Here is a 27,269-nt window from a genome sequence, read left to right on the forward strand (position 1 = left end):
ACTTACCAGTGACTTTCATAATGTGTGTCTAATATCAATCAGTTTTCAAAATGCAACATTTGTCACATACAAATACTAACAGTCATATTTCTCGGGTAGAATTTCTGCTTTTGTTCTCCTTGCTGCAGGTGCAGGCGGAAATAAGATTTATTGACACTAAATTAAACTGTTTTCATTTACAATCGTTTACAAGAATTACATGTTATTTGCCCCTTAAGCAAGGCTGGTTCTGCCCCTTTAACCATCTACATAATATATGTTATGGGGATCACATACAATTACCTGAACAACTTTTGTAAACAACATTGGGTATTTTAAATGTTCACAATCAAAACCACTGTGTGGATATGATAATGATCATTGTGGCTTTAGTGTTCACAGGGTAATTGCAGTAATAATTTCAATGCTGACAGTACAGTTGATCATAATTTGATGTGGTTATAACGTACAAAGAAGGTGTTTCTGTTGATGATGAATGTTAATGTCTGATCTCTCACCTCTGCAGAGTTCTTTCTGGCTCTGGCTCACCAAGGAGATTCAAAACATGAAGCCCAGCTGGTGCAAAGAGCATGAAGAATGGAACCTGTATTTGTTCTCTCCAGAGAGCAAGTGAGGCTAAAACACACAATTTCATTATCAATCTACGTTATTCTAGACCTTTTCTTTCCATCCTTTTCCTCGGCTTTGCTTCTCATTGCTTTTTTTACGAATGTCTCGCTTCACCTCTCTCATTTTGTTTTCCTTCGGTGCTTTCTCGCTGCTAATTGTTTGGTCAATAGCGCTAACCGAGCGTGGACATTGTAGATGACTCTGTGCGTGTGTGTGTATTTGTTTAGATTACGTTGCTGGTGCCAAAGTGTGATCTCTCACAAATTGTTCGACCATGTGGTTCTGATTTTCATCTTCCTCAACTGCATCACCATTGCTCTGGAAAGGCCTGGTATAGTTATTGAAAGCAAGGTAAGAACCACAGAAAAATACACACTCATTTCCTCCGGTGTCTGCACGTACTCTTTAAAATGTCATGCTTCAATTCGAGTTATTTGAATGTTGCTTTAGAGCTTACACAACGTTTATTCCAAAGTAACCAGCGTATTCATAATTGTTCTACTAAAGCTACTTTAGTTTTTTTTGAAAGATAATCTCCTGTCAGTTTTGGACACAGACAGACAGATAGAGCAATGCATTACCACCTTTTAATTACCAAGCTTAATGTATAAACCAAGGGCTAGTACTACTGTTGTGCTGTTTTACATTGTATTTATTTTGTATATGTTTTTATATTAACCTTTTCTTTAGGAGCGAATGTTTCTGAGTGTGTCCAACTACGTTTTCACTGTGATCTTCCTGGCAGAGATGGCCATAAAGGTAAACTCCAATGTTTTCTTTCCTTTAGCTCGGTTAAAAGTTGTACTTCATAACATTTTGTAATAATAATTTATAGTTATATCTGTAATTCAAAGCTTGAGAGATCTTTTAAATATTTCCATAATGGTCTCTCTAGGTTTTAGCGCTGGGTTTCTGTTTCGGGAAGCAGACGTACCTCCAGTCAAGCTGGAACGTTCTGGATGGTTTGTTGGTGTTTGTGTCTCTTGTCGACATCCTTGTCTCTCTGGCCTATACTGGAGGAAACCGGATCCTGGGCATCCTCCGAGTCCTACGCCTGCTACGAACACTACGCCCACTGAGGTACAGACTCTACTCCTATCTGTTTGTGTGTTTATAGTTCTGTTTGTAAGCATCACAGAATCAGCAAGCATCACACATTTTGTATCTAATTTCTTTATACATACTTTGATCTAAGATTATCCTTCTCATATAAGGAGTTACAAGGTAGGTTAAACTTAAATATCTCAAATATAGTCACATAACGAAGACGTGAAAGCAGTTTCTGCCATGCAAAGCCAGTGAGATAAAAAGTGATAATAAGGCTTTCTTGCTATTAATGCATACAATCTGAGGGGCCATCAATGTCTTTAGATAAAGAAGTTGACTGCTTGCCCTGTTTAGCATAAATATCAAAAGTGATGGCTGTGTTTCCGTATTGATGGTGGCGTGAATGCATCTCTGTATTTGCTTGTATTGCTCGACAACTCCTAAGATCTTTCACAAACCCTTGTTTTTCTTAGTCATGGAGAAAGAAAACGGTTGGTGATGATGAGTTTTCCTGAATAAAGTAAACATTTATATGTCTTTATTTGGGTTTTTCAGGGTGATCAGCCGAGCTCCGGGGCTGAAGTTGGTTGTGGAGACGCTCATCACTTCTCTCAGACCCATCGGGAACATTGTCCTAATCTGCTGCGCCTTCTTCATTGTATTTGGCATCTTGGGGGTGCAGGTATATGCATTCCCACACATTACCACAAACAAACTGGAGCAGTGTTGACCTTTTTTGGTGACTAACCCGGAAGTTAGCATCACAAGGCTTCACTCAAAAAGATCGTTAACAAACACACATTTATGATACTTAGACACTTTGTTCAGCAGGATAATTTCCACATATTAACATCACTTTTATAATACTTAAAGTATAGGCAATTGGCAGAAGTAAAACGTAAATGCTATAAACAAACAAAATCACAGTCACATTGCTAAGCTAAAGGTGGCTAATGTTTGGCAATTTTAAGAAACCGCCTTTTTGTTTTTACTTAAAAGCATCTGACATTCATCACTAGGTTATGTACTGAAGTCATTTTTTGTCATAAAACTGTCATAAAGTTGTATTAAACACTGACTATTCAAAAAACCCTATGACTTTGAGACGAGAGAACCAGGAAGTGCTAAAATGCTAACTCAATTCCAAGTTTAGAACTCATTCCTGCAACACTATACTTGACAACACAGGCATGTAAGCTAGGTTGAAATCCAAAGTCCACACCGCATACTGCTCAAGAAACCGAGGAGAAAATATAGTTTAAATGTCAGTGTCGTTGAGCTGCTGAATATGTGATTGTGGCCTGAGGTGGGGAATGGAATGTCTTGAATATACAATGGGTAATTGTTCCTTAAGAGTGTGTCTTTTGAAAGAATGACATTCAGGTTAAAAAACAACATGACCCACAGGCTAGCTTTTAGCAGAGCACTCTGATAAGAATGTGCTTAATGAAACGTCCTTTTATTGCTGGCATTAATAGTTGGACGTTTAAAAAGCTGTTAGCGGGGAAATTGAGATAATGTTTGATTGGCAGCCAAGTCGCCCTACAGACTTTTGTCTTTCTCTCTCCGTCTCTTTAGCTGTTCAAAGGCAAGTTCTACCACTGTGAAGGTCTGGACACAAAAAATGTCACCAACAAGTCCGACTGTCTGCAAGCCAACTACCGCTGGATCAGAAGGAAGTACAACTTCGACAACCTGGTTCAGGTACGTATCAATGGTGAGAGGAAGGGAGAGGGGGAGGATGGGGAGGTTGCAGACCAAACACGAATTAACTAGCCACAAATATGCTTATAAAATATAACTTTGATTGCAGTGCAATAGTACACATAGTATTCTCTATAGTAAAAAAACATTAGTGGCTTAGGTTTGGAGAAGTACAGTGATGTGACAAAGTGAGGTACACACACTGCCAGATTGACAAATAAATAACTCAATTTAAGAATCTCTTCTTTAAAATCTACTTTACATGACTTTATATTAATTTCTTGTATTGTATATCCTTCTAAGTTCAATTATTATACTTGGAAAATAACAGTTTTATATTCAATCCCCAATGCTGTGCTATCAACAGTGAATGTGCATCTTCTATTTACAGGCATTAATTGTCATTGGGAGGAAAAAAAACATGCTAATTGTACAAGATGTCAGTATTTCAACTCTAATAAGTCTCTTTGTTTGTTGTAAATTGCACCAGATACATTCCTGTGTTCTGACTTATTTCTTGTTTCCTATCCAGGCTCTGATGTCTTTGTTTGTGCTGTCCTGTAAGGACGGCTGGGTCAACATCATGTATGACGGGCTGGATGCAGTGGGAGTGGACCAACAGGTAAAAATAAATGTTCTCCTCAGGAGGAAACACACAGACACTCATCTCTCCCGTGACATCATACAACAGATTAAATGTCACTAAATGGATATACATATCATTTTTCTAATTAGTTTTATTTAATCTTTTATTGGACATTTTTGCTTTAACTTCTCATGTTCACTGGAGCAACTCCAATGCCCCCTCGGGGTAAAAAAAAGTCCCCATCCAGATATTCATTCTGATTAATATAAAGAGCCGTTACAGGAAACTGTGATTCGTGCCACTCATTTGATCGTACACCTACTCCTCAGTTGCATATAAAACATATTAACATTAAATATCAGATCTAGTTAGAAAACGTTGGTATTAAACCTGTGCTGTAAAGAAGCTTGAGACATTTGAACTGTAACGCGTATTGGAGAATAGTATCACTGTAATCTCTATTGAAAGCTTTAGCAGCCCTAAAAACATCTTAAATACACACTAGAGTATAATAGAGAGACTAGAGTGTTAGAAAGCTTTTGGCAGGGGTGCTGTAATGACTGATTCTAAGCAAAAGCAGGGCTCCAAAGTTGAGTTTATAGCAGGCACTTACACTGCAACATTTCAGGACTGCCTTTGGTGTAATGTGCTGAAATAGTGAAGTTTTATAGGCAAAAAACACAATAACTGAGAGTCTTCAAACAAAAGGAGCACAGCCTTTATTCGGGATAGCATCAGGAGAAATATTGTTACATTGCCCATGAAATTATCCTTTTGAATTCTGGGAAGAATACTTTAAGTTACCAAAGGATTGCTGTATGATATAACATAATGAGGCTTTACAAGGGCAATGTGGCATTTGGGATTTGTGTCACGTAAAAAAAGAAAAGAAGTCATTCTTCTGCCCAATATGCACATGTGAAATCTAATTTACTCTGCTCTCCTATTGCCCTTTCAGCCTGTAAGGAACCACAACCCCTGGATGCTGCTCTACTTCATCTCCTTCCTGCTCATCGTCAGCTTCTTCGTGCTCAACATGTTTGTCGGCGTCGTGGTGGAGAACTTCCACAAGTGCCGGCAGGATCAGGAGGAGGAGGAGGCTCGCTTACGGGAGGAGAAGCGGCTCAAAATGATAGAGAAAAAGCGCAGGAGTAAGGAGAATGGCGGGGCTGGTCGGTAGTCTATTTTTCTGAGCACTGCCTGCTTTCAGAGCCTGAAAAAGAGAAAGAGAATGACAGAAAAAGAAAACAGGGAAATGTATACAGATAAAAAAAGAGGGAGAGTTTAAAAGACTGCGTAGCTCACGCAAACAGTGACTAATCACTGAGTGAAGGCGTAGGCTACGTCAGTCTGATGCATGTGACTGCATGACTGCAGCCTTCCCACAACCCTCCCCAAACATTGCATGCAAAACTTAAACAATACAAATTCTGTAGTCTCTATTTTATTTCTTAAATGATCTTCTTCAAGACTTAATCCTGTTTCAACATCACTGCTAATTAATGAGAACAACTAATGCATGCGAAGCCGATCGAGGTTGTTGTTTGCCTCCATTTGTCTCGAAAAATTTTGCTAGCAAAATTTTGATCAGTGAAACGCCAACCCCCCCCCTCCCTTCCTCCAGGTGCATGAAACAAACCCAAGGCTGCGGCATCTCTCGACACAGGCAGCAGAAGGACATTTCCTGTGAACATGCTTTGACTGGCAGACTCAGAAACATAGCAGGCTGCTAAACCTGCAAATACATTGGGACATAAAGATGATAAGTTTGTTAGATAAGAAGGATTTTATTTTTGTTGTTAGTTTGTGGAACATACAAGGCTGAACCCCCAGGTAGAAATATGAGAAACACACCACAAAAAAAAGCCTCACGCTACAAAGCAGTGAAGCCTTTTATTGTGGTAATGGGTTGAGCTGAAGAAAGGAGAAAAGGGAATTGGAAGAAGCACATGGCTTTATCAAAGAGCACAACCATTTGGCTTTCATACTAAATTACAGAATTACACTAGAAGGCAGTATAAGGTGTGAGCAGAGCGCAGCTCTTTTCAATGTTACAACATGTCTCACTGGTCTAAAGCTGCTAATGGTAAAGATGAAAGTCCTATCTCCAGAGTTTGGCCATGCAATAATTCTAGCCTAGTAAAAAAATGTGTTTCAGACTATTGAGATTTTTCCGAGGGGTTAGATGTTACTGTCATCAAAATGAATAGATGCTCGAGTGTATGTTCAACATAACATGTCATGTTTCTAAACTTTAAAATTGAGTGACTTGAACAATGAAGCATCATGAATATTAAAATTAGAGATACTTCACAGAGTAGTTGTGTTGTTGAACGTACCCTGCGCAGCCCCCCTCCCCCCCACCCATAGACCCTGTACATCAAAGGCATGTACGCATGGTGTAAACTTGGGACGGTGACATAAACATGCACGTACCATAAAAGCCATCATCAATCGTCATGTATGGACATGTGAGTACGCAGTCTATCAGAACCTAGTGTGGGACTTTCAGTAAATGGATGTGAGGTTCTTCCACCTCTGAGCTTCCTTCATTATTACAGCTTCACTTAAAGTCTATTTAATTATTCAGAGGCTGTAATGCACCTATCACAAAGTATACTCTTTAGTCTGGGCTTTAATGGAGACTTCCTATTTAGGTCAGGATGCAGGGCGAGACCTCGAAGCCCTGACAAGAACATAATTATTGGAGAGGCAATGAATCTTCCAATAATGCTCCCTTTTAAGGAGCCCTCTGACAGAATTATGTTTGCCACTCCCTTTAGGTCAGGAATATGTTTACCAAAGACTGTTTGAAGGAAGAATTAAAGGGAACAAAGAAGTTATATTAAGTATTGAGTTATTTGAGCTGGAGTATGGGAATACTTTGCCTACAAATGTCCATTCGTATGTCGGTGTTAACTTGAAATATTGAAGAAAATATTGTTTTTCTTGCATGCCTCCATGGAAAACACAAACGTCTTGCTTTCAAAGTTCCAAAGTTCAAATACCCAGACTACCATAATATTTGTTATGCTAGGAAAATATGCAGTATGCCCAAATACCAGGATGTTCTACTGCATCCGATCACATGATGCAGTATTCTCCAGATTTTCAGGGTTTTCTTACCCACAATCCTTTGCACAGGGGAGATAATAGCATGACAGTCAAGGATCAAGATTAAAGGACAAAGTAGTACATCCCAAGAAGGCTGACTGTATGCAACAACACATACTTAGTAAGTGCAGCTCGTATACTAGTTGTTTGTGTCCAAGTATCCGATCTGAAAAGCAGTCTATCTTTTTTGTTTTCATAACAAACCCACATTCAGTGTGAAAGCAGACAGGGTCATCATGGGTAAAATGAAATGTTTATTATCATGCAGAAGGAAAGAAAATAATATGCATACATAAGCACACACCTCCACATGTGTACACACATTTACCTACTTAGATACTTCTTTGTGCATAAGTGTACACATACATTATTTAAACACCTAAGGCTAGCAAAGGCAGGGTTAGATCACACCATCAGAGTCTTTGGGTCCTCTCTGTCCATGATTCTGAAAAGCAGTGTTGATGGATGAAAAAAAATTAGGCTGCGTTTAACAACAGCAAAACCAAATCAAAACATATGCTTACTCATTCTTACACAGCTCCGGCAGTATAATCAAACCCTCACACATTCAGTTGTACGCTCAATTTGTCCCTTACAATTTAAAACATTGAGACACAAACCCTCTCAGCTCAGGCACTTTTAATCGTGAGTATTGTTTGTGTGGTGTTTTCTTTAAGAATTCAAGTTAACAAAGGAGGGCGAATTGATTTAATTGTAGGGAAGAACTCCTTGAACATTGAATACATGTAAAACCTGTAACATAGGCCAGCTGTGACTCTCATGTCCTCTCTTATCTGAACTTACCATACAGGAAGTGGTGTGCACAGACTGACTGAGGGGCAGGGGCAGTGGTAAAAAAAAAATAAAGGGGGGGCACTAACAACATGAGCATTTAACATTTAGGATGAAAGCAACTGAAGTGATACGAGTGCAAAAACTAAGAAATACTAAGCCAATATATGTATAATCCCTTGCTGTCTAAAAGAAAACAGTGGTGGTTCCCCTTCCTTAGCCCCTACACCTTGCCGTGCACACCACTGGACAGATGTTATATCTCCATGTCAGATCACACTAACTCACAGCTCCACTCTTCCTGTCTGTCTGATATGTGTCTCTCTCTGTGTCGCCCCTTCCATGTATTTGTTTGTACGTGTGTGTTTGTGCGCTCCAGAGGCCAAGCAGAGGCCGTACTATGCAGACTACTCTCCCGTGCGCCTGTACATCCACACGCTGTGCACCAGCCACTACCTGGACCTCTTCATCACCTTCATCATCTGCATCAACGTCTTCACCATGAGCATCGAGCACTACGACCAGCCGAAGGTAATGTTTCCGCACACAGACATGCTTTCCTCTTCATAATGACTAAAGTTTTGGCTAGCTTTAGCTGTGAGTGCTATAAATCTGCAGTGTTTTGATTTCTCTGCGCAAAGCAGTCAGTGCAAGTATGTTGGGAAGTGAGTGTGCTGCCAAAAATAACCGCACTGCATTGATTTAACGTTTGCTGTCAGATAAAACTCCTTAGTTATAAACTGAAGTCGGCATCACCGCTGGCACTTTAAAGTATGTTGATTTTAATAAGCACAAGTTGTTGATGTATTTTTGGAGGGATGCCATAATCTTCCTCCAGAGATCAAGCCCTGTTGCTCTAACTCCGCTAAAAATACCTTTAAATGCTTTCAGAACATTTGAGTTAAAAACACATATTGACTATTGCCACATTAAACCATTAACTAAAGCATTGAAGTAATTCTCCGTGTCTGTGTTTGTGTGTTCAGTATTTAGAGGAGGTTCTGAAGTACTGTAACTACGTGTTCACCTGCATCTTCGTTGTCGAGGCCCTGCTCAAACTTTCGGCATTCGGCATACAACGGTTCTTCAAAGACAGGTAACCCACTGCTGTAAAATCCATTATTTTATTATTCAAAATATCCTAATGTGAATCTATTTGGTGTTGATCATAACTCCTGCTCCATGACTACACGTCTGGCTCCTTATTCTCAGTACACTCAGTTCAAGTGATTGAGTGCCTGTTCAGTCTTAGGGTGGCATGGTGGAAACGTATCAAATGTAAACTCAATGTTTTACCTACCGTAGAGAGTGGCGGGTTGGCTGCCCATTAGTCTTAAAACTTGCTCACTTATTAGCATCAACAGACAGGCAGACTCATTCCTTGATAGGGATACTCTGAGTGTACCACCAGGGAAGTCTGTAAGAGGCTGCACATGCATTTTGTTATTCTTAATTTTAGTAACAGCAAGTAATGACTCTATTTTTATTTCTATGTGCTGTTCATTTGAAAGTAGTTTCTCTGTGTGTGTGTTTAGGTGGAACCAGCTGGATATAGCTATAGTGGCGCTGTCCATCATGGGCATCACGCTGGAGGAGCTGAAGATGAGCGCTGCGCTGCCCATAAATCCTACCATCATCAGAATCATGAGAGTTCTCAGAATAGCTCGAGGTAGAAACACACACACACACACACACACACACACACACACACACACACACACACACACACACACACGCCCTGTATATAAGTCATTGTCACGGTGAGTCATCATTACAGACACTCCTCATCAAAATGATTGATGTTGTGAAGTTTTTCTAAACAAATGGGTTATAGTTTCTTATTGTAATTTCTTAAGGTAATGGTTACAGATGCCTCCTGACTTTTACATATAGATACTATACATTAAATACCTGTATGTACTCTATACTATACTGTATGTGGAGTCTGCTGCCAAGAAGGGTCAGATTCGACTCCCCATCACATTTCAGGCTATGACATCGCCTCTATTCCCCCCTTTAACAACTGTATCTCTGATAAAGGCACTCTGGCCACAAACAACTACTAGTACTTATTAGTCATTTGTAAGGGTTGTAATATTATAGACAAATTAAATATTTGTATCACTAAAGAATAGATTTAGACAAAAGATTCTGTTTGTAATTTGTCCAGGTGGAGCAAAGTATGAATACTTATGGATACTGGTTCTATTCAATAGATCAAAAGTAAATGTATCATACAAAACACATGTTGTTTATACAGTACAAATGTCAAATAAATGAGTGGAGTAAAATGTATCCCTCTGAGGTGTGGTGGAGCACAAATATTGTGGCAGAAAATGTTAAATACTCGAGTAGATCAACATGTAACTTATGTACAGTACTTGAGTAAATGTACCAAGATAAGTCCCATCCTGCTGATGTGTGCTTCACTGCTGTGCTAGTTTCAGTCCGTGATGCTGTAAATCCTGCAGCAAATGGACCGTCATGATGAACCCAGCATCATCTCGCTGTTTAAAACTCCTCTTCCTCTTCCCCCTCCTCCTCCTCCTCCTCCTCCTCCTCCTGTGTGTGTCTCTGCAGTACTGAAGCTCCTGAAGATGGCCACAGGGATGCGATCTCTGCTGGACACCGTCATGCAGGCGCTGCCGCAGGTGAACACCAACTCTGCGGGGTCTCGATCACAGAAGAGAGACCGCTTTTTTGTTTATTCATGATTTCTTTATAAAGAATACAGGGTAAATATAAAGGATTTGTTTGGAATAGAGAGTGCTCTGAAATATGTATGCTTCCTGAATATTTAACTCAGGTCATATCCATCCATATGAAAAGAAATACTGACCTTATAATGTCTCAGCCTGCCTCTTCTGCTGATCTACAAAAACTGTGCTCTCCATGATAATGAATGCCAAACGCGTAGCATAGTATACAACATCTGGCAGAACTCTGGAAAAATAAGGTATATTTTTTAGCTGTGTGTACTGTAAAAGTACATGGAGGGTTGAAGAAAACAAAATGAATGATTCAAAGAGACGGTCATTTCTGTATTCTTAAGACCTTGATCGTTGCAAAAACAATTTTCAGAGTCAGACTTTTCAGCGGACTTCCTCCCTGATGTTTCTCGCTGTGCTTTTCTGTCGGCACGCTCCTTTTAAAGGATGTCAGCGAATGTGGTGGGAGTATCTCAGGTCTCTCCCTACTGCTGCCTGCCACACTTGCTACAGGCAGAGAGCAGCTGCACAAAAATAATGATTCTCTCATACTGACAGACTCCATTGTTCTGCTATTTTCCAAATGTCTAGGGCACAGATTCAAACACAGAGGCATAGGGTTAATCGGAAATCCGGCACAGAGTGCACAGGAAGAGATTTTTAGGGGAGGGTATAAAAGAGAGCATGCTTGGAACTTTCTGGAAGTGCGTACAGTTCACAGGGTTTGCCTAAAAGTCCTGGTTTATCGGGAAGAAAGCCACTGTCAATATTTTAGCTCTGCTTTGATAGCAGATGTCAAAGCTTTCTGTGATTTCTCACACAGAACAGATCTTCCTCTTCATTCTAAGAACTGTAATATTTGCTTCGTGTCGTTTGTATTTATAATTTTAATGTTATCATTAATTTAATTAATTTGGATTATTATCATTATCATTGTTATTATTATTATTATTATTATTGTTATTATTATTATTATTATTATTATTATTATTATTATTATTATTATTATTATTATTATTATTATCAACTGTATTATTAACATTATTATTTTATTATTATGATTTTTGAATTATAACGTTTTTTATCAGATAATTGCCTGACAACCAAGGCTGGAATAGGTTGCCAATAATAATCCCCTACAAAGAGATATTTGTAAGAATGTATTTTCCATTCATAATACATGACTACATAAGTTCAAATGGAGTAAATACAATGAAATGAATGTCTTCTGTTACCTGCAGTTTTAAACTAGCACTGTTTAAGCCGAGGTTTGGTGTGCAGAGCTGGATCTAACATGCATTTTTGCTTCCAGGTTGGAAATCTCGGTCTCCTCTTCATGCTGCTCTTCTTCATCTACGCTGCGCTGGGAGTGGAGCTCTTTGGCAAACTGGGTCAGTCACACTACTGACAAAAAAAACACACTTACACACATACACCATGGTCCTCGAGCTTCAGCAGAAAAGGTTTTTTTGAATCCAGTCATTACAACAACAGTCACGACTAAGCGCAGATTCCCCCGCCTGAACCGTCTCTGTTGGATCTCGACCCCCATCTGTCTCCCACTTTCTATTTTTCTCCAACACTGTCACATCACAGACCTGTTTCGTACCAGAAAAGATCACATTTGCATGATCGCATTTATCCAAATATTGCTTTCTGATTAGGCCAGCTCAATGCAACTCCTTTTCCCTGAGAGCGCAACAATGTGAGAGAGGGGGATTAGTGGAAAGGCCGATTGGAGGACAAAATGAAAACATCCTGGAGATGAAGAGGTTGCTCTCTGATAAATGTTGTTCTGCTTCTATTTAGGACGCAAAGATTGTCTGTTTTTTAGTTTTCCAAAGTAATCACTTTAACTCAATTTTTGCTTAAACAGCTCTGCGATGTGTTTCCGTTCCCTGTCTGTGTCTCACTTTAAATCCTGTTTTAGGGTTTACATACTCTAGCTAAAGAAGGGAATTATGTTTTTGTAAAGGCTTTCAGAGAAGTTTGTGGGATGACATTTCGTAATAGCCTTCTCAGAATCTGGAAACTTACTTTACAGTGTACGTGTCGTAACTTTTTTAACCATTTATTTCCTGGTCATCACTTGAGGTTACAGATTCTCTGAGTCTTTACTCATAATTACACTTCATGAGGTTTTTCGGAGTTCCCACTCAACACCTTTATTTCCACTGAAACATTTTCATTTGCTTCACTTTTTACATCATAGGGCTGTAATTTTGTATAGGCTTACAGCAGCTAATAGTAGAGACCTCCACTTATACCACTTCCGGTTACGTTGTCTGGATGTCAACGTTTTTTTAGACTTGTTTTGGGGTCCAACATTAAATACATCAGTAAATAACCCACTCCTAAATGTCTGAAGCTTCAACAGCGCTTGCTAAAAAGTGGATAAATGAGATTTAACTTCATCACACTGAACATTAGCCACCTTTAGCTTAGCGGGTGTGTCACACAGCCAGTTGACTGTGATGAAGTTTGTTTACGGACCAACTTTAGCTTTATATAATGCTACAGATTTATAAAAAGGGGTGAAGATTATCCTGCGAAACAAAAGTATCAAAAAGGTCATCTCTGCAATCTTCCAAAATCAGAAACAGAAAAATCCAGTTGCTTTTTGTCGAGGCACACACTACCATCTGGGTTGACCTTCGCAATACGTCATCCCCGCACCACTCTATGGTCTCATGAAACCTTTCAGCCGCCCGACAAGAACACAGACATCTTAAAATCATTAGGGAGACTTAATGTGTTACTGTATGTTGGCTCTCTTGAGTTTCCACTCTGTGACTATGGTTTCTGCAGAAGGCTGAACAGATAAGGGAAAGTCAGAGGAAAGGGACTGTATGAGAGTGGATGGAATGAGGGTTTGAATGCTATTGCTCACCGAATCAGATTCAAACTTTAGTGCCGAAAGTTTCAATAGAATACATTTCAATTTAAATCCTAATTAAATGACTGATCTCTTAGACCTAATGGCCGGATGAGTCTCCATTTCCCGCCCCGCCCTCAGGCCACTTGGCCATGACTCAGACTCTAGGATAATAAGTTATCTGTACCCACTGGAAGAACAGTCGATCACAGATACACGTTTAAATTCAAAGACTCGTCTATGAAAAGTGAACTGTTTCATTCTGGAACGTATTTTTAAAACCAACATAGCAAAGTAAGCAAAAATGTTGTTTCAAAACAAAACTCTTCTGGCTTTATTTTAACTTTATTTTAAAGAAGATCTATGGTATAATAATTAAATAGTTCTGACTCTTCAAAGGGTACTGTTTAGTATGCATGAAAAGAGCTTCAAGAGTTACTTTAATGCCTTTTATTGTATTCAGTTCCTCTGAGCTACAGTACACACCTCTCACTTTGCTCCTGCTGGTTGATCCTTAGAATAAGAAACAAGGTACACAAGTCTCAGAGGACTCTCTCTCATGGTTCTCCGGCTTCCTGCTAATGTGACCTAAGGCTGGAAACAAAGGCGGATGTCTTTCAGGCTGTTTTGATTCTGCAAAGAGGCTCTCGAGGGCTTTCTGTCAAATTGACCCTGAGACTGGCGGAGACTTTTTTCTCCTCTCTTCTGCCTCGTCCACAGGGACACACTGCTAAGCAGCTGTATGTGTGTTCAGTCATCACTGCTTTCATACGACTGAAGTATTAGGGCTTTCTAAATGGGGCACTGATAGGTATACTATCATTTATACTCACTTTTATCCCTGTTTTTATGCTATTTTGTAACAACCAGGTCTATAAAGTGGTGCAGTAATGGTGTATTTTTGTAGCCCGGCTGTGGAGTTAGCATCACAAAGGCTCCCTCAACAAAAGCCAAAGGAATTTTAAATTGGCTTTTGAAATATCACAGACAATAAGCTCCCCGGCATACACACCACTTGTAGCAAACATATTTTCACCACTTTATGATAGTTGAAACGTTAATGCAATAGCAAGAAGTTAAAAGCTAAAGGCTATAAAAAAACTACAACACAGTCACATGACTTCACGTTAACGTCGCTAAGCTAAATGCGGCTAACGTTCGGCGTGATAGCGCAAGTAGTCTTATTTAGTCACTTGTTTGCAACCACCTTTTTAAAGACACTTGAAAGCTTGAGACATTCACGAGTGGGGTGTTTACTGATGTATTTCAAGCACAAAATGTGAACATCTTGTAAGCTTTTGTTTTAAGCACAGATCTTATCAGGCATCTAAACAAAGACTGATTCAAAAAACCACTGAATTTGACAGAAAGGAACCAGGAAGTGCTAAAATGCTAACTCATTCCCAGGTTAACAACTCATTCCTGCAACGCTCTATTATCTGGTGTAACTGATATCTGTCTTTATGTCTGTGTGTTGATTAGAGTGCACTGAGGACAACCCATGTGAGGGTCTGAGTCGACACGCCACCTTTGAGAACTTTGGGATGGCCTTCCTCACTCTGTTTCGAGTGTCCACAGGAGACAACTGGAATGGGATTATGAAAGTACGAATACACACACACACACACACACACACACACACACACACACACACACACACACACACACACACACACAAATAAATGATGACTTACTTATCTCATAACCACAGAGAAAGCAATGACCTCCAAAACCAATTATCACATAATAAAGTGGCTTAGAGCCGAGCAATGTCAACACTTCTAACATCTCTAGTTTGACTTAATTAAGAAATGTTATTCTGATGGTATCGTTAATTGACTCTAAAATATGTATTTAACTACGCTAACTGATGACAACCAACTTTGAGAAATGCTTTTTCTTGTCTAGCTAATAGTGTTAATAATGATATGAATCACAGGCATACTTTCATTGATTGGATCTAATGTTTGTTTTATGTGGATGATTAACTTTTGGGGATGTGATATTTCCAGAATGAGTGCCAAAGCGTAATGTGAAGTGAATATTGATGTATGCAATTCAATCATTTCCTTGAAATGTTCAGTAGATGGTAGTCCAAACTGTCCAGTCAAAGCATTTCCTTATAAAACCTCATTTTTGTTCTTTTTCCAACTTCAAGCAAACATTTATACATGATTATACATACACAGGGAGAACCCCAAAAAGCATAAAGAGCTCCTTTAAGTACATATTTAAACAACAAAAGCACCTCATGGAACTGGTCTGTCATGACTTCACCTAACAAGCCCGCTGCTTATGTAACCGAACAGGGGAGAGTCAGTTATTGTCGCCACACATGCCAACATGCGCTGCTTAAACTATAAAAATGTCCCGGCATCAGTGAACACCATCAGATCTGGATGAGTGGGTAAGGAAGGAAACAGAGCAGCTGCAGTTTTAACGCCCTACAATCACTCCCACTGTCCCTGTTTCTCCTTCCATCATCCAATGTTCTCAATGAGTCTCCATATCACATAACCAAAAGTTAATATTTCATACCTTTGTGAAATAGCCTCTGGTTTATTGGACAGACATTGTATATCCAGATAATGTTTCTGTTTCACTTGTTGTCACTACTTTCTTTCAAACCTTCCCCCCTTGTCTTTTAAGGACACGTTGAGGGAGTGTCATCCAGAGGAACGAAACTGCCTTACCTACCTGCCTTTGATCTCTCCGATCTACTTTGTCACTTTTGTGCTGATGGCGCAGTTTGTGCTGGTCAATGTGGTGGTGGCTGTTCTGATGAAACATCTGGAGGAAAGCAACAAGGTACAGTAAATACAGAGGCTTAGATCAAGAGAGTCTGCCAAATGCAAAAATATGTATATATATTCATACATATTTAATCTCCTTTTAAAAACGGTCCTGGTTAGACTGCAGCTTGGATTATTAACAGCTTTCATGATTCTTTATTTGTTCTCTTTTCATGGTTGAATCCATTTAATAAGTTTGCTTTGGATAGAAGTGCAAGACAAAAATAGGCAAAGTTAAAGACTTGATTGTTTTTTACTGGTTCATTACTTATTTGACAACCTCTTCTTTTGCAGGAAGCTAAAGAGGACGCAGAGATGGATGCAGAGATCGCCCTGGAGATGGCCATGGAAAGGCAACGCAAATTAAGCACAACTTCCCACAACAGCTCAGTGGCAGGAACCTACGTTGGGCCGTGTCCAAATTCACCTGGAGAGGTAGGAGGACTGACACTCAGTGGTGGAAGAAATATTCATACCCTATTAGTTATGTAAAAGTACTAATATCACACAGTAAAAATACTAAACAAGTTAAAGTCCTGCATTGGAAATAATAGTAGATAATACTAAAAGTAAATTGTATAATCTGGAAACTGTAAATCATAGTAATGCAGAAAAATAAAATCTAAAATAAATGGAAGAAAATGCATAAAAAATCAGAATTGTTAAATATCAATAAAATAAAAAGTCTAATATTTGTAGTTAATATTTTAATTTCTATCATCTCTTAAAAAGCTGTCATTGTACAAACTATTGGCAAGTATCATTTATATCAAAACATCATATTTTGGAAAACTTTGTTATTTTTAACTAATCTTTTTGCAAAAAACCTTCATTTCAAAGTAAGTAGTTCTTACTAAATCTGGTAAAATAAAAAGTACATTCTTTATTTTACTTGAATTCGAGTTTAAGTATTAAGTAGCATTACTTAACTCAGATAAAGTACAAGTACCTCATTTGTGCAATTAAGTACATTACTTATAGTACATTTACTAAGTTGTGTTCCACCACAGCCTACACTCACCCTGAAACTGAATATGTAATAAGGGATGTAGTGGAAGAAATGAGCTGCATGGACAGGTGTTTCTGAATGATGCTCTTATTAAATGCATTCATTGTGTAACAGTATACTGTATGCTGCAATGTCAGTGCTGGACTCAGTGGTCTTTGTCTCCCCCCGCAGGAGGAAGAGGAGGAGGTGCAGTACATCGACCCTGACCTGCTGTCGTCAAGGAAGATGTCTGTATCCAGGATGCACTCTCTGCCTAACGACAGCTACATGTTCAGACCCGTGCGGCCCGCCAGCGCCCCCTTCCCTCTGGAGGAGGTAGAGCTCAGCTCCCAGCACCAGCATTCAGGTAAATCATCTCATAAGAAGAATATTTGCTTTATTTCTTTTAGGATTTAAATATAGACTATTTGAATCAGCATGGAGTTTTTGTGCGCAAGCTTTTCTGTGTTCTAGATAGCCACTGTTATCTTTCTAACAGACACACATGTTATTCAGTAACTTAACCAGATTGTTCCAGGATGCAAAACTCAGTGCTTACAAATATGTTATTTTAAGGATCTACATGTACTGTGTGATTACTGTGGATGTGCTTCATAATCTGTTTCTGTTCTTTTTTCGTACGTATGTAAAATGTATGTTTTGTAAAATAGTGTTGTCTTATGATCTAATGTGAGGTGGATCAGAGGTTTGGCCTGACGCTGAAATTAAAGATAAACTAACTCACTACCTAACTAGTTATCCTACAGCCTCAACGGACCAATGCCATGGTTCAGAGTCATTTTACCGAAGCAATGAAGTTTAAAAAACTCAAACTATTTGTGAGAATATTGAGGGTTATAAGTGTAGATGGGGTTTCCAGTGCATTTGACGCCCCCAATCCTAGCATTTTATGACACTACTGAATCCAAAAACGATAGATTAACCTCTTTTGTTATCGGACATTTATCATCCTGCACAGCTTGAAGGTCCAGGGCAGTAGGCACCAACCAATCCCCCCACAGATTCCTCTTTATTAGGATGGTAACTATGATATTCAAGGATTCGAAGCACAGTTAAGAATGCCAAAGATACTTTGGCATTTCTATTTGCAAGCATTCAAATATATTTGAGAACCATTTGCACTCAAATGTTGAAAGCTAACAAAATAAATACATTTTTAACATTTTTAAATGGTTTTCAAACATAACTTTCCACTACAGGAGTACCTTTGATGCATTGACAAATACAATGTGTATTACTTTGTTGTAAAAGCACACACTTTTAACCTTTAAACACTTTAAAAAAAAATTTCAAATGATAAAGGGATTTAAAAGGTATCCAAAGACACTTTACAAGTTAAAATCATTAAAAAACAACCACTTTAAAACGTCAAAATACACAATTGGCTGCCAAAATGATTGAAGTTTGTCCTAGTAAAAGGTTAAATACTTTAACAATCAATAATTTTATAATATACATACATTGAACAATCTATGTTCTCCATTTAACAGCAGTCACAACATTTGTAATCCCTATGAAAAACCCTGGTAAAATTAACTTCACATCATCTTTGTATACTTGATTTTTCAATTCAGTAGCAAATACATTTCACTTTGATACTACATGACATTTATGTTGCTTTTTTTCTAGATTCTGTTTGAGTCATTGAGGCAAAACAAGACAGATAAGAAGCAGTATAAACTGAGACATTGCCCAAAGCACTGACGAGTACTGTTTTATCTGCAGTCAGAATCTAGAGGCATGTTGAGGCCGGGCTGTGGACAGACCCAGCTCTGTCCCAAGGTACTGACTGTAGCGGATGAGCTGACACAATGTGAATCTGTGACACTTTCACACAGGCTCATCTGCTCAGCTGCTGAATGGCTGAACACTCGACCAGAATGTCCGTTTACTTAATGGCCAAGCTGCAAAGCCACAAAACTAATCTAAAATATAAAAGCCTGTGGTGCTTTGTCTGTTATCGGATTTTTAAGATTAAAACGTGTTGGATTTGTAATCAAGCGGCTTTACAGCTTGGCCTGGAAGTAGAATGAAAATGAAAATGAATTTGTTTGAGATCTAACTCTGACTTTGCTGCAATGTTGTTCCATCTGAACTCACAGGTGAACTGGACCTATGTGTTCAGAAAGGCCTAAGATCCTGGTTACGAAATCTCACAGCACTTATTATACATCGTATTTATGATATTTTTTAATTTTGGGGTACAACTTTACAATAAGACGACCCTCGTAAAGGGTTCATAAGGGTATAGAATTAGGTTATTAATTAGGTTGTAAACACTTTATTAATCATTAAGAAGATAGATAGAATCGGAGGATGAAACCCTCTTTATTAGTCACATACATGCACACAGCAGAGCACACATTTAACCCATCCTAGTACTAGGAGCAGTGGGCAGCTATTGTGCAGCGCCCGGGGAGCAATGGGGAGGGGGGATTGGAGGTGTCCGGTGCCTTGCTCAAGGGCACCACAGCAGGGCCTAGGAGGTGAACTGGGACCTCTCCAAGTAGCAGTCCACCTTCCATATTTCAAGTCTGTTCGGGGACTTGAACCGGCAACCCTACAATTCCCAGTCCAAGCCCCAAGCACCATTTATAAACCATATTTGTCATACATCAAGACAATTTTATTTGACTACCTAGCTTACTTGGTCTTCTTCATCAGCCAACATCTTCGGTATCTGTTTTTCACTGAGTTGATTCTCCCTCCATCCTGGCTGATGAAGAAGACGAAGTAAGCTAGGTAGCAATATAAGGCTTAACAGTACAGATAAATGTAGGTTCACTATTTGGCAAGCATACGGTCACAGTTGCCCTGTTTATCTCTTGTCTTGTAAAAGCTTATTAATGATTTATAAAGTGTTCACAACCTAATTAATAAATAACGAACTATTCTCAAACACTTTATAAGGGAAGTCTTATTGTAAAGTGGTACCAATTTTTGTAACTGTGGCGTGTCCTATTTGATGGCATCTTAATACTGCCACAAGGAGGTGTGACTAACCAGGATCTAATGCAGAATATTATCCAGGAAATATGACTCTGTCCCTAAAAAATATAGTAATGCTACTTAACTGATAACCGACTGTATGTTCTGATCCTTTATTTTCAGAAAACACTTTATTTTGATGGCACATTTGAAGCATTTATTAATCAAATACAACAAAAGAACTCTCCATCCTTCTTGTTGCTCAACAATGCTCTCAGAATAAAGTGTTTTTGTAATCCCAGCTCAAATAAAATACTTTTAAATCATCCCAAAGTCATCTGAAATAGTCCGAATGTGTTTGCATATGCATGTGCAACAATGCATGTGTTTGCATTGTGATCCTGTCTGTGTGTTTGTGTCACGGCTGGGGTTTTAAATCTTCAAATTTCCTTCTTCAGGCTCGGTGACGTCGGTCCGTTCCCAGCCATGTGAGGGTCGCGGGCTGCTGCAGGTACCAGACGCCTCCCCCGTTCACTCTCGGTCACCTCCCACCCTCATCCTGCCCCGCATCGCCCCGCCCACGCATAGCCCCTCCCCACGGGCCCTGCACAGACAGGTGACGGATCCTTCATACTTCCCAAAACACATACTGCCATATCGTAGATTTACTGATGGTATCTTATTGTATGTTTCAGGTGGCAGTTAAAGTGGATTCTGTGGAGTCCCAGAGCTATGAGCAGCAGGAGAGGCCCCACCCTGCTCATCTGCCTCCCCTCTCTTCCCTCCCCTCATCCCCGTCTCCCCTGCCTCCTCCTCCTCCCTCCTCCCCCTCACCTCTTCCTCTTCCACCTTGCTCCCCTTCCGCCATCCCTCTCCCTCCTCCCTCTCCGCTGCATACTCTCCTGTCCTCCCCACTCCCTCCTCCGCCATCCTCCCCCTCGCTTCTCCTGCCACCGCCTCCCTCCCCCCGCCTGCCCCTGCGCCCTCCAAGCCTGCGGAGACCCAGACAGCCCTCGGCCGTCTCCCTCTGCGACCCGGCTGACGAGGAGGTGTGTCACATCACCAGCTCCGCCCGCCGAAGGTGGAGGGATGAGGAGGGAGGGGGGAAGGTCGGACGCAGCCACTCCCTCTCTCCTTACGCCGATTCCACTTCTTCCCCTTTCCCTCCCCCGCTGCCGCCTTCCTCCTCCAGGAGCGCACTCAGCCTGCTCGGGGTGGGGCTGACGGACCATGACTTCAAGAAGGGGTTGAGCGTTGACAACCATGGCTTCACAGACGAGCCGCCATCTTTGTCCGTCCGTTACCCCGACGACCACCGCCGCCACTCCATCGAGGTCTGCCTCCCACAGGCCATCATCACCGGGGACGACCATGACTTTACACTCCGGTCTGTAAAGGGTGGTCCGGCATTCCCTGTGAGGGTGCAGTCGGTCGGGGGCGGCCACAGGAAGAAGAAGATGAGTCCTCCTTGCATATCCATCCACCCACCCTCAGAGAGAGAACACCCCCACACCGTCTCACCCCCAAAGCTGTCTGACTGCAGCATGATGCTGAGACGCAGGACGCCTTCGTACGACCTGTCCCCGCACATGCAGGACGTCCCCGAGGATTCACAGACGCGCTCCCCGATGCACATCCCCCTCACGCCCATCCACGTGCCCCTGCAGGCTCACTCGCCAACGCACACACTGACTCTGTCCCGGGCGTCCACTCCCACACACACCTACACCCCGCTGCACGCGTCCACACCCTCACACATCCCCATCAGCCCCAACATCTTCATCCAGCCGCACGCACCTCTCGTCCCGATGCCTTTCTCGCAGACCCTCTCCCCCGCTGCGAGGCAGGACTACATCCCTCTCCCCCAGTTCACCTTCGACCAACCGCAATCCAGATACATGAGCGGCCTGTCTCCCGGCCTGTCAGACGCCGACACGGCCACCTGCTCATCCCCCTTTGACAACAGACTGGGAAGCGGAGCGGGATTCAGTGCAAAGAATCGGAGGACCGCCCAATGAACATCGGGCTTTGCCTTCAGGAATTATTTGGTCCTAAATCTCTGACGTCGGAGTAGAGCAGCCTCTCAGCAGAGATGGTGCTGGGGAGCGAAGGAGAGAAAGAAGCTACCTGGGAGATGGATTATTTTTTTGCTTCGACGACTAGAAAAGACATGGTTTATTCGTTCCAGAGACGCTGGTACAGTCCCGTCCTAGAATAACACACGGTGGATTTATTCTCCTGGACGGCAGATCCTCCTGCGGCTGTACTGGTCTAACAGTACCCACTGTACATGGTGTGTTTGGGACTAATACTAAAAACACACCAGGACTAAAGCCACCTAACTCCGTAGCCAAAGTTTTTTTTTGACACACTGTCCCCACCCACGCAAGCCAATCAGGAAGCAGCGTCTGGCTGACAACCTCTGACCTTACACAGGAAGTGGTTTTGTGAAATGCGAGCGTTGGGGGGGGGGGGGGAAATTGTGGGATATGCAACTTCAGGTTTTCTACAGAAGTTCTGCTTGCCCCTCCTCTGCTCCTGGATCACATTGATCAGAGCAGAAGTGTGTGTGTGCGTACGTGTGTGTGTGAGCGTGTCTGCGTTTTCCTATTTGCGAGTATCGTCAAATCTGTTGTCATGGAAGTCGGCCATGTTGTTCTTACGCCTGCAACGACAGAGAGGGGAAGCAGGGCAGAGCTGTAGTGTATGTTTATCTGTGTATCTGTGCAGTGTAAATAAAGGAAAATACTGTATTTGGTGAGATTAAAAATAGCTCTATCCATATGCACATATTTTTATAGAGATCTAAAATGTTTTTTGCACACAAATTTGAATTTCAAGTTGCTTGTTTTTTTTCCTCTGTTGTCCTCTTGTGAATGTATGTTTTCCGTTTCCAAAACCGGAGAGAAGCGAGGGAGATCAACCCTCCTCTCGACAGGCTAGCTGAGGTCGAGGAGTGGGATTTTATTTTTCTATTTTTGGAAAAAGAGACAGAAGAGAACTGGGGTGGGATGTGTTTCTGTAGCTGTGTCTCAGATTTCTGTGTATTTGGTGTCTAAATTGCAGTCTGAAGAGGCGGGCTCAGTGATGCAAGCCAAATATGCTTTTCAGATATTGACATTTTGTGTTGAGACCTAGCTTAGCACCACACATCAAAATATAAATGTGGCTTTTATTCGAAAACAAAACCTTTCCCTTGTAGTCAACTTAAGCATTTTATCCAACACCAAAAAAAACACTTGTGTACTTCAGTGTATGTATGTGTTTAGATAAAGTATAAAACTGACTTCCTGCCTAAAGGAACATTTAAAACACTAACAAAAGTAAGTAGTATTGACTCAAAAGTCATCTCTGAGCCCCCCTTCTGCAGCTGTTTTCATGCTGGATACACCAGTTAGTGTTTCTGTACATCAAAAGACAACCAAACTAACTAACTTATTAAATATGTGTAGCCAGAGTGCAATAATAATAATAATAATAATATATACGTGTGGAGATTATAGTGACATCCACTACATAAAAACAACCACACTCTTGTGTTAGTACATACTGTAGAACTATATATGATATAAACCAATTTTTCTATGATGATCGAGAGTATTTATATCTGTAGTGTTACTGTAGGTACTAGCCCCCTGGGTGGGGCTGTAAGCAGTGTTAGATACTGTAGATTTCTTTTAAAAAAAAAAGCTCCGGCCCACCATATGTTGGCATTACTGTAAACAGAAGGGAGGACTCTCATTTACACCCCTCAATTTTACTTTCCACATTAGATCATGATAAGACAACACCGTATATATTACCTACATGTCTTGCATCCTCGATGGTGTGAATGAAACAGCATCTTCCTTCCAGTGCGTGATTGTTTTCCTGCTGAGCCATACCTTTATTACGACACAGCACAATATGTATTTTAGTCTATTTTGTGCACAGTCTGGTTAGGCACGGGTACATAAAGAAGCATGCTTGTAAACTACTCATTTGCTACTGATTCCTTTTTTTAAAGGCAGCTGGCCGGGTGGCGTCTTTATTTATTTGTGATCAGCATGTATGATGCACAACTCCTCAGTGATTTGAGTGGAAACCAAAGTGCTTTGATGCTGCACCATCATCACCACAGGCCCTGTTCTCAAATACGTAAATTGTATTCATGTATATGTATTGGCAACCAAATTGTGTTTAATTAATTAACAGAGTAACAAATTATATTGGTAAAACTCCTGTTCAAGCCTTTGAATTTATTCAAATGTCATATATTTTTGTGGGAATTCAATTAAATAAAAGGACAGATCTTTTTTTATAGGGATTCAAATTGGCATCATGCTGAAATTAGCATTTAAAGGCTGTAAAAAAATAACTTATAACCATGAGATCAGATTATGCTTCTCCTTCAACATTCATCACCTTTAAATCTCCCAAGCACTAAAAGAAAAAGAGGAAACTTGTTTATTTTAGCTTCAGTTTACGACAGGTCAACACCTTTTGACCTACAGTGTGGTGCTTGGTTGTCATCACACCAAAGTTTGGTTTCTTGCAAACACAGAATGAAAAAGCTCTTGGACAATAAAATCACAGTTATTAAAAAAAAGGGTTGCTGCTTGTGAACGCAGCTTGTTAATCTTTTGATAGCACTCTTCTTCCAGTTCTGACATGCATAAGGATTCTGAGATGATGTCCTCCCTCCTGTACATGGCACAGTTGGTCGTCCCCTGGTTTGAAAATTATTTTTGAATACAGTATGTGGTCGATCACACTGTTTCTGTACAACCGCTTTGTCCTGTTTCGTGTCCTCTTCCTGCACAGATGGTCAGCAATGAGATGTTTTAAGTAGTCTGAAGACGGCCTCTTTCTGTCCCACTCTTATTTAACTTAGTGCAGACCACCCCGATCTACAGCGTATCGCCATATTAATCGACACAGTTTGGTAGAGTGACTGCTTAATTGTTCTTACGGATCTTTGGATCTCAGTATTTAAATCCTGTTTTTGAGGAAACAGTTTTGACTATTGCATGTTCTGATTTACGAGAAAAAAAAAATCTTTTGGGAAAGAATCATCTGGATGTTTTAGAGATTTTGATATTTGCATTTTCAGATGTTTCCATTTGTAGATTGACTACCTAATTGCACTGGGCTGATTAAATGACCCTATTCTTTAATGTCCAATGCAATACTAGGTGGTTATTTGCTGTATGAGGACAGAGCTTGTCTTTATACAGTTTTATAGAGAGACATGGAAACATAGCTGGTTCTATTTTTGTTCAGAACCAACGTTATTTAATGTTGAGGTGAGCCTTTTTTCACTGTTTTCTCCTGATACTCTAAACATGCCTGAACTCTAGTGATGGTGAAGCTAATTAAATGATGTATATTTTATGTAGGGGTTAGCCTCCACCCTGAGATAAGGAAAATGATGAGTCGTGTTCTCTGGGTGACACCGAGCTGCTCCGGCTCCCAAAAAGTTCAAACTGTGACAGAACTTGACTTTGATGAATCAGAAGCCTTGTGTTTTTCTTTCTTTCTTATTTTATTTTGACAACCCTTTCAGTGATTGCCCCAGACACCCCCACCCCCAAACCCCCCCAAGCCTTACAAGGAGGGGAGGAGGTGTGTTTTATCTGTCAGAGGAGAGTGTCTGCAATAATAAGCCCCCCGTTAGAAGGGAGGGGACAGGGGAGGTGTTTTAAAGGCTCGACACACAGTCGGACTCTCTACATTGTATCGTTGCTGATTATTATGTGATGACCAACCGTTGTCCTGAAGGATGTTTCCCTGTCAATTAAAAAATACAAGATTTTTTTAAATTCCTGATACACGTCTGTTTTATTTCTGATGTTGGTTGAGAGCATGAATGATTAATCGTCCAGGGCCATACGGTGCATCAGCCAATATTATATTATTGCAGATATATCAGTATTTGGGTTTATGTAAGTAGCTGCAACTACTTCAAATACAGCAAGTCAATGGCAAAGTGCTTCAAACTTAAATTCTCACTAGGACCCAGCAGGGGGCAAATTCTCTGGTTGCACAAAAAGTCCAGTTCTATAGAAGTCTATGGGGAAATTGGTCTACTTTTTAAACGGTTTAGTACATAAATAAAAATGAACCAAATGAGTTTCAAGTGTTCTTCAATACATATTCATTATGATGTACATTAGCAATCAAAGAAGGGTATACTTTTGATTGACAGCTCGCTACCATGCAGTCCCTCCCCAGTTCTATAGAAGTCTATGAGGAAATGAACTACTTGGTTAAATATGTCAGTGAAACTTTTTTTGAATGATTTCATTGTTTATTTGCTAGTTTCAAAGTTCCCTTCTTTTCTTCAAAATGAACCCTTTCAAATGTCGGTTTTCATGAAAGGTAATTGTAACGTTAAGTCCCCTTAAAAGGTGTTGTTCAAGAGTTTCATTTGTTGCACCCGCTCGTGTCACCAGTGCTAAAAACAAAACACAATGGCTCTCGGCCAAGATGCCAAATGTCAGCTTATTTAATATAGTTTATGGGTTGATTATGTTCAGAAATGTTGACACTGTTAGATGGATCCACCAGAGAGCACTGATGAGTTTATCTAGCAAAATGTCATATCTCATGGCTACTATTAAACATAACAAATACTAATATCTGAATCATGAATTCTAACATATGGATACTAGTGCTGGTTAGGTTATAGGGTAAATAAAACATAACACAAGCCTAAACCAGCGATCACTACCAACCACATCATGTTTCAACTCCACAATGTATTCACTTTGTCTGAATTCCTCTTCAAACAACTCTACCAAAGTTATTTTTGTACAAGACATACTGATCAGGTGTCTCTGTAAGTGAAATCACAATTCAGGCTTGAATGGAAATGTTAAGTATTGAAGTCAGATTTTCAAAAAAGGTTCAGATGACAAAGGGGCGGATAAGATGTTCTACTTCAAAGGACAAAATCCATCAACGGCAAACCTTTTTTTATTTGTACAAAGAGAGTACATGTTTAAGATCAAAGAAGAAGGTCACATAAAGTACTAAACTAACTCTTGTGGTTTGATCTCATGAAAAAGTAGGAAAGGACAAACTGGCAGAGGCAAAAATGAATGCGTACAAAAGCAACACATTT

The 27,269-nt window shown here is 40.3% G+C and overlaps 1 protein-coding gene across 1 annotated transcript in view; it reads left to right on the forward strand.

Moving 5' to 3' along the window:
- The window catches only part of cacna1ha (calcium channel, voltage-dependent, T type, alpha 1H subunit a), a 64,111-nt gene extending 38,168 nt beyond the window's left edge, over positions 1-25,943 (forward strand). Inside the window, 19 exon segments of the mRNA XM_063904869.1 lie at positions 506-609; positions 837-960; positions 1,300-1,368; positions 1,505-1,689; positions 2,212-2,338; positions 3,235-3,360; positions 3,893-3,982; positions 4,905-5,097; positions 8,232-8,383; positions 8,839-8,948; positions 9,388-9,521; positions 10,433-10,503; positions 11,873-11,951; positions 14,918-15,039; positions 16,085-16,243; positions 16,522-16,662; positions 17,408-17,582; positions 20,623-20,780; positions 20,860-25,943. Of these exon segments, the coding sequence (XP_063760939.1) occupies positions 506-609; positions 837-960; positions 1,300-1,368; positions 1,505-1,689; positions 2,212-2,338; positions 3,235-3,360; positions 3,893-3,982; positions 4,905-5,097; positions 8,232-8,383; positions 8,839-8,948; positions 9,388-9,521; positions 10,433-10,503; positions 11,873-11,951; positions 14,918-15,039; positions 16,085-16,243; positions 16,522-16,662; positions 17,408-17,582; positions 20,623-20,780; positions 20,860-22,182 (3,642 nt within the window). The 3' untranslated portion in view covers positions 22,183-25,943.
- The last annotated feature ends 1,326 nt before the right edge of the window (positions 25,944-27,269 follow it).

The sequence above is a fragment of the Eleginops maclovinus genome, chromosome 16, assembly GCF_036324505.1.
Source record: "Eleginops maclovinus isolate JMC-PN-2008 ecotype Puerto Natales chromosome 16, JC_Emac_rtc_rv5, whole genome shotgun sequence".
Lineage (NCBI taxonomy): Eukaryota > Metazoa > Chordata > Actinopteri > Perciformes > Eleginopidae > Eleginops > Eleginops maclovinus.